The sequence below is a fragment of the Chiloscyllium plagiosum genome, chromosome 16, assembly GCF_004010195.1.
Source record: "Chiloscyllium plagiosum isolate BGI_BamShark_2017 chromosome 16, ASM401019v2, whole genome shotgun sequence".
Lineage (NCBI taxonomy): Eukaryota > Metazoa > Chordata > Chondrichthyes > Orectolobiformes > Hemiscylliidae > Chiloscyllium > Chiloscyllium plagiosum.
The window spans coordinates 33,072,277-33,080,609 of record NC_057725.1 but is presented as its reverse complement, the minus strand read 5'-3'; the positions used below and the strand labels follow the sequence as shown (position 1 = coordinate 33,080,609).

The following is an 8,333-nucleotide window of genomic DNA, read 5'->3' as shown; positions in this document are numbered from 1 at the left end:
GTTGGGGAATCCAGAACTAGAGGGCATAGGTTTAGGGTGAGAGGGGAAAGATATAAAAGAGACCTAAGGGGCAACATTTTCACGCAGAGGATGGTACGTGTATGGAATGAGCTGCCAGAGGAAGTGGTGGAGGCTAGTACAATTACAACATTTAAGAGGCATTTGGATAGGTATATGAATAGGAAGGGTTTGGAGGGCCGTGTGCTGGCAGGTGGGACTAGATTGGGTTGGAATATCTGGTCGGCATGGACGGGTCAGACTGTTTGCATGCTGTAGATCTCTATGACTCTATGACTCTAAGTGATTAGACAGAGGGTAAAGATCTGATCTACACAGAAGGTTTGAAGCTTTGGGGACAGCACAGTGGCTAGTACTCCTGCCTTACAGAGCTAGGGACTTGGGTTTGATTCCACCCTTGGGTGACTGTGTGTGTGGAGTTTGCATGTTCTCTCCATGTCTGGATGGGTTTCCTCCTAAAGTCCAAAGGTGTGCAGGTTAGGTGGACTAACCACAGGAACTGCAAGCGAACAGTGATAGGGTGGGGGACTGATTCTGGTTGGGATGGTCTTTGGAGGAGTAGTGTGGATTTGATGGGCTGAACAGCCTGTTTCTGCCCTGTAGGGATTCTAAGCGGTGGTTTGTCTACGACTTATGAATTCATGAAGTTATGACTACAGAGCATAAAACAGCTGTGTTGTGGTGAAGTTTATTCTCCAAAATTTGAAGATGTTTTTAAATGTTGTAAATAATTGTGCCAAATATAACAGTGGATTATTTAAGGAGCTAAACTTACAAATTTAGCAGATAAGTTGAATGTAGAAGCAAAAGCAGGATTGTGTAATGATGAGGACTTTCAAATGATTATATGACTTTTGTCAATTTGGTGGGATGAAAACATTTAAAATTAGATTGTCTCTGTTGGCATTAGTTAAGAGACAGTTAGAAATGATACAGACCTGAATTTGGAGAGAGAAGGTTAAATTTAAAAACTTGACATTGAAGAAAAATGGAAAATGGAGGACAAAAAGAGTAATAAAACTTGAAATGGAAAAAGAGGAATAAAGAAACAAATGAAATTCAATTGAAAAGACAAAAACTCCAAAGAGATAGGGAAATTAAAGAAGATAATGAAAAAAAAGAAATGTTTTGACGAAAGAAGGAAGAAAGTGGTAGTAGTAGAAGTAGTAGTTTGAACCGCTTGATGGCTCTGACTTCCATCATTATGAAGTGCTTTGAGAGATTAGTTATGGCACATGGTAACTCCAATGTCACAGATTACCTTGATCCACTATAATTTGCCTACCATCACAATACATCCACAGCAAATGCCATTTTCCTGGCCCTAAACTCATCTTGGGACATTGGATAACAAGGACACCTATGTCAGACTCCTACTAATAGACTTTAGCTCCACCTCTAACATTATAATTCCAACCAAGTCCATCTCCAAACTCTGAGAACTAGGACTCTGCTCCCCCTCTGCAACTGGATTCTCGACTTCCTGACCTACAGACTGCAATCAGTAAGTATAGATGACAATATCTCCTCCATGATAATTCTCAACACCAATGCCCTGCATGACTGCATACTCAGCCCCTAACTATATTCATTATACACTCATGACTGTGTGGCCAAATTCCATTATAACTCTACTTATAAGATTGCTTCAGGAAGCTTGGGGAGGACACACTGCTGTCTGTATCAATGGTGCTGAGGTGGAGATGATTGAGGTTTCAAAATCCTTGGAGTAAAGATCACAACCATCTGTCCTGGTCCAATCACATCTGTTAAGAAAGCACATCAATGTCTCTCCTTCTTCGGAAGGCTAAGAAAATTTGGCATGTCCATAATGACTCTTACCAACCTTTATAGATGCATCATAGAAAGCATCCTATTTGGATACATCACAGCTTAGTATGGCAACTGCTCTGCCAAAGACTGCAAGAAACTACAGAGAGTTGTGAACACAGCCCATTATGTAAACCAGCCTGCCTTCCATTGATTCCATCTGTATTTTCCATTGCCTTGGAAAAGCACCTAACATAATCAAAGACCCCTCCCACCCCAGTTATATTGTCTTCAACCCTCTTCCATTGAGCAGAAGATAGAAAAGTTTGGAAAAGAGTACCACAGATTCCAGAATAGCTTCTTCCCATCTGTTATCAGACTTGATCCTTCTCTGCACCTTCTCTGTGGCTATAACACTAAAATCTCCATTCTGTTCTACTATCTATATGTTCTTATGTATTGTATGACTTGCCTGGATAGCACGCAAAACAATTCTTTTCTCAGTACATGTATCTCAGTACATGTGATAATAATAAAATCAAATCAATGATATGGGATGGCACAGTAGCTCAGTGGTAGCATTGTTGCCTCAAAGCATCAGGGACCCGGGTTTGATTCCATCCTCAGGCATCTGTTTGCATGGAGCTTGCACATTCTCCCTGTGTCTGCAAGGGTTTTGTTCGGGTGCTCCAGTTTCCTCCCACAGTCTGCAGTGTCCATGCTAAATTTCTGATAATGTCCGGGGAATGTGCAGGCTAGGAAAATGCAGGGTTGCAGGGGGTGGGTCTGGGTGGAATGCTGGCTGAATTGCCTGCTTCCTCAATATAGGGACTCTATGATTCTGATTTCAGTGAGACATTTGATTTAGCCAAGAATCTTCTCTTAGTGCCTAAATTTAATAAGAATGGAGTCAAAAGGTATTTTATCCCATTTGAGATGGCAGCTAGACAGACCAAATGCCCAAAAGAGATTTGGACCTTAATGCTTTGTCAAGTACAAATATGACTCTGCTCCTCAACAAACTGGTGTACAATCTGTAATGTGTGCAACTGGCTCAGAAGTTCAGGGCATATGCATCAAATCAAACCCCAATGAAAGTCAGCTGAAACAAAACAGTCAAGGCATTCTCCATTTTAATAAAAATATTAACATGCAAAACAGATCCATAAATGGTATGATGGAGAGGAAGTAATCTCAGGAAAAGTTGACAAAGTCTCATCTTGATTTGAAACATATCAGATGCATTATCAAACAAATGAACATTTACTTTTTAACTGTAAATTCGTAAAAAATACTGAACTGCAGTCTGCTTTGTTTTGTATCTACCAGCATTACCTTCTAATTTATTCCCCATTTATTTGATGAAATACTTTTCCCATGCAGCCAACAAGCAGGAAGTTCTAGGGACATGGTTTGGAGATGCTGGTGTTGGACTGGGGTGTACAAAGTTAAAAATCTCACAACACCAGGTTATAGTCCAACAGGTTTAATTGGAAGCACTAGCTTTCAGAGTGCTGCTCCTTCATCAGACAACCACATGATGAAGGAGGGACGTTCCAAAAGCTACTGCTTCCAATTAAACCTGTTGGACTATAACCTGGCGTTGTGTGATTTTTAACGTTCTAGGGACAGACTCTCTACTTCCTTCATCTAAGGCAATTCATGCTCTTCACCCCTCAGATTGTCCTCACAGAAGGTTGAATGAGACGTAGAGTTCCATGAACTAAGAGACCAAATTATCACTATGGGATCAGAAATTTATGCCGAGAAATGACCTTCAGAAATCATAGTTTAATTAATCAGATTATCGCTTTTATCAAAAATCTCATCAAATACCCTTTTTATTTTTTGACTTCTATATAATCTTGAAGCCTTGCCTCACAATTGCCAATGAATTAATTCATTGGATCAGGATTTTGTTACATTTGAAGAATTCAAACGCCCCTGTATGTGCTGCAGAGCCGGGATGGGTGGATACTTCTGAAGCCCATTACAGCATGTGACCATCACATCACTGTCTGGATCAACAAAGAAAACCAACGACTGTCTAGGTTTGCACATCTTGTCTTCAGACTTTGGAAGGACGACTCGGTGAACCTAAAGCAAAAGAGAAAATATTTACCCAAGTTAAATTGTATGTTGTAAAACAGAATTAACAGTAACTTTATCAATGACTCTAACCAAACAAGCAATGGGTAATTGCAGTTGCTGACCAACCAAAGAATGAGTCGTACATATTTTTTGAGCTGAAAAGCAAAGAAATTCAGTAATATGCAGACAACTTGTGTCTTTATGGTACTCTGTTTGTCTGTCTGTCTCTCACTTTTTTAATTTCAATAACATACTTTATTCACAAAAATATTTTTGTCTATATATAGCCACTGAAGCATTTTATTTCTGTACAGTAGTATACGAAGAAACAAACTGAACATTGGAGTTTGACTCTCTCCAGCAAACAATCCAAAGGCATTTCGTATTTGTAAAAAAGATCACTTCCAAACTGTACCTACTGCCTTGTAGCCTGTTGGAAGCTTATTCTGTTGACTTATTTCACAATTTTATAAAGTTGCAATAACATTAGCCATTAGCCTTACACTCAGGAGTATGCAGCAATTGTGTCCAATTACAGAATCGCATCAAATGTTAGTCACTGTGCTGTAGGTTTGTGAGCACTGGCTGTTGTGTATGGCGAGTACCTGACTTATTGAGAACAGCCAAGGAAATATGCTGTTTGGCAATATCCACAAACCTATATGGCATACAGTCTACATATAAGCATGATACTTTTACCTGCTACAAATTACGAAAGGAACATGCTGGATATTGAATTCCACTATATGCAGAGTTGGTACAAATTTGCCTGACTTTGAGACCCCAGGTTGACAGCAAGAACGGACTTTGTTTCTCTACTGAACAAGAATCATCTTTTATTAAAAGTAATTAGACTACAGGATCAGATAAATATAATAAACCATTGGCAATACTAGTTATTGAAATTCTAATCCTCTTATAAATTCCCAGTTATGCACATGTACAAAAACAGAGACTATGAAAATAGGTTATTGGGGAGCGGGAAAAACTGGAAAGATTGTTCAGTAGTCTTTGCTCCCAGGTTTTGTTGTTCAGATGATCTTTATGATTCTTCTGCTGGCTAGCATGTTGCTTCAGCCATCTTTCTCAATATGCTTCTTCTGATTAAGCAACAACACAAAGTGGCTAGCTCATTCATAAAAGTTCCCTGGCTTATCAATTACAAGTTACAGCTTACAACAGCTGTTGCAGGCAAGACAAATAGTTTTCTTCTGGTTTATTGCGTTTGGACTGCAGAGAACAGAGATGCACCTGAATTGGGGAAGAACTGAGCACCTCTCTCTTAACAGTCCCTCAAGTCTGCAATGCAATTTTAATTACAGCTTGTCCAAACAGTTATGATGCTTGCCATGGGCATAGGATTACTGGCTTTTCAAAGCTAACAACCATTCTTTTCAATGTCCTGTTTTTAAAACTGTGTTTTTCTCATTTCAGTCTACAGTTTTTGAAACCTAAAATATTGACAAATCTTTACATACCACACTGAAGGTGAAAAGAAAATCAATAACTGTTTAAATATCAAATGACTGAATTTTGCCAAGATGAGTGCCATCTCACCGTTGATAATAATTTGTCAGATGTCCACCTCTGCAGAAGATCAGCAATGTTGATGAGAACGGTATTTTGGATGTAGGGAGCAGCAACATACTGGCCAGACCTGTTTAGAATCTAAAATACAGAAAACCTGTGTAAACCAGTGAAACACTCCCAACTTGTGAACAGAAGAAGAAGAATACCTCTACAAAGTCTTTGCCAAGAACAGATATCCCCATAACTTCATCTGCAGATGTCTAGCACACAAACAACAAGATGAGGATATGCCATGACCTAACACACTAGCCACATTACCTTATATAAAAAAAGTCTTGGAACTAACAGCTAGACGTCTCTGACCACTTGGATTCATGACAGCCCATAAAATGATAGCCATGCTCAGACACAACTCATGAGAACAAAAGATCCAAAATCCATCATGTGCAAGACAAATGTGGCTTACAAGATTCCATGAAAAGACTGTATGAAACACTATATAGGACAAACGGCAGACAACTAGCCATCTGTAACCATGAACACCATCTAGCCACTAAACACCATGATCAGCTGTCCCTTGTCAATGACAAGGACCACAAATTTGACTGGGCCAACACAATAATAGTAGGACAAGCCAAACAGAAGACAGCCACAGAATTTCTAGAGGCATGGCATAGCCTCAATAAACACATTGACCTAGACCTAATATACTGACCACTGCAATGAACAACTGGAACTCGCAACCGAACACAGCAGAAATGGAACCAAATAAATTCCAGAAGGCACAGCACACAGTGCTTCACAGGAGGCTCCAAAGCACTGAAGATGTCACCGAGACAGGGGATGGAATGTCTGCAAATCAACTTCACACCTCAGCGAACATACCCACAACTACAGCATTCCATTTTTCCTTCCCAATTTATCATTTCTCTTGAAGGTGCCAATTTACTGAGAGCCCTCTGGTTACTTTCTCAAAGTGGCAACTTACAGGCATCAGAACTTAAGTGATTGCTGGTGCAGGAAATGCTTGTACATATTCCACATTATACTTAGTACTGTTATGATATAATATGCACATGGATTCATTTTTCATACAGGTAGTTAGATATGATCAAGGGCAGAAAACACTGTATGTTTTTCATCCAATGTTTCAAGCTTCAATCCTACACAGACTTATGACCATTCAATTAGTTAACTCAGTGAATACTCAAAATGGAATCTGAGTTCTTGCTGGTCTCTTCCATTCGCCAAGATACAGCTGTTCCTGCCATATTAGTACCTGCTTCTTGTAAACAAATTCAATGCAAACAGAAAATAAAAAATGACAGCATTATTGTTTGACATAAGATGGATGTGCTTAAAGAATTATTTATTAAAAATAAACCTTAGGAGCCTTAGGAATGTTTGGTAAATCAAGCAAATGCAAAGACAATGGTAAAGAAAAAACACATTTTTCATGTGTGATTATAAGATGGTTTAATATTTTATCTCATAAATAAAAACACTTAAATCTGAAATCTCATTGCAAATATTTATTTACCTCTAACCCTCCAGTCTTATCTTGGAAGAGTAAACTGAGTGTTCCATAATCAGAATGTTCTCCACATCGGATCTGATGATCCTGCATAAAGGATTTCTGTACTGATGGATAATATAGAGCTCGAAGGGTCGTAAGATTTTTATTGCCTTTAAAGAATTTCAAAATAGTTTATCATGAGTACAATGAACTAATTTTTTTTACGAATTCCATTGTTTCTATTTTTTCCACTTTTCTTAATATCAGACTAAAGAATTTGTGAAAGATAACCTCCATGCTGTTTTTGTTTAACCGATAGATTTCTGTGGTATATCTTGAGAAGAGAATATTAAAAATTTATGGAGGTAACTCTATTAATTCACACATTTGTATGAAAAGTTGCAAGTATTTGATATAAAAGTTGCTTGCAACTGTTCAGCTTTGGGATGATAATGGAGCCATACTAGGGAATAGTTGTTTAGGAAACCAGGAGCGAGAAAATAGAAAAACTGAATTTTTAACAATAAGAACTGCAAGTCTCTTCTTCTCCCCTGCTCTGTTCCTTGCTTCCCCAAAGACAATTTTCAGTGAAAAAGCAAATTGGGGAAACAACCATTTTCCGAGATATGTGTGATCAAAGATATCTAAAACTTCATCACAGTTGAGGATATGAGTTGAAACTTAAATAACTGTGACTTCAGATTTCAATCTGACAATGAAGGACTCAGAATGATTACTTAATGTTTCTCTATGTATCAGTCCCACACATTTAAAAAAAACTTACTGTGTGTTTGATGTTGAGATCTTTTTATAGGATCTCAGGGTTAGTAAGTATAAAATCCCTTTTTCCTTCACTCCAGGAATGGAAAGCTTCATTTTGATCGAATTAACTAATTAAAACTAATTAACTAATTCCCTAGTATGGCTCCATTATCATCCCAAAGCTGAACAGTTGCAAGCAACTTTTATATCCAATATTTGCAACTTTTCATACAAATGTGTGAATTAATAGAGTTACTTCCATAAATTTTTAGTATTCTCTTCTCAAGATATACCACAGAAATCTATCGAATTAAAAGGGATTTCAATGCAAGGGGCCTAACAGGGAAGGCGGATGAACTCAGGACATGGTTAGGAACATGGGACTGGGATATCATAGCAATTATGGAAACATGGCTCAGGGATGGGCAGGACTGGGAGCTTAATGTTCCAAGATACAAATGCTACTGGAAGGATAGAAAAGGAGGCAAGAGAGGATGGGAGTGGCATTTTTGATAAGGGATAGCATTACAGCTGTGCTGAGGGAGGATATTCCTGGAAATACATCCAGGGAAGTTATTTGGGTAGAACTGTGAAATAAGAAAGGGATGATCACATTATTGGGATTGTATTATAGACCCCCCCCCAA

The 8,333-nt window shown here is 38.4% G+C and overlaps 1 protein-coding gene across 1 annotated transcript in view; it reads right to left on the bottom strand.

Moving 5' to 3' along the window:
• Nucleotides 1-2,903: 2,903 nt before the first annotated feature.
• Nucleotides 2,904-8,333, bottom strand: part of LOC122557771 (2-oxoglutarate-Fe(II) type oxidoreductase ppzD-like) — a 22,666-nt gene continuing 17,236 nt past the window's right edge. The window contains exons 6-8 of the mRNA XM_043705769.1: nucleotides 6,950-7,095; nucleotides 5,437-5,547; nucleotides 2,904-3,885 (exon numbers count right to left, since the gene is read on the bottom strand). Coding sequence (XP_043561704.1) covers nucleotides 3,697-3,885; nucleotides 5,437-5,547; nucleotides 6,950-7,095 — 446 coding nt within the window. The 3' untranslated portion in view covers nucleotides 2,904-3,696. The remainder of the gene's footprint in view (nucleotides 3,886-5,436; nucleotides 5,548-6,949; nucleotides 7,096-8,333) is intronic.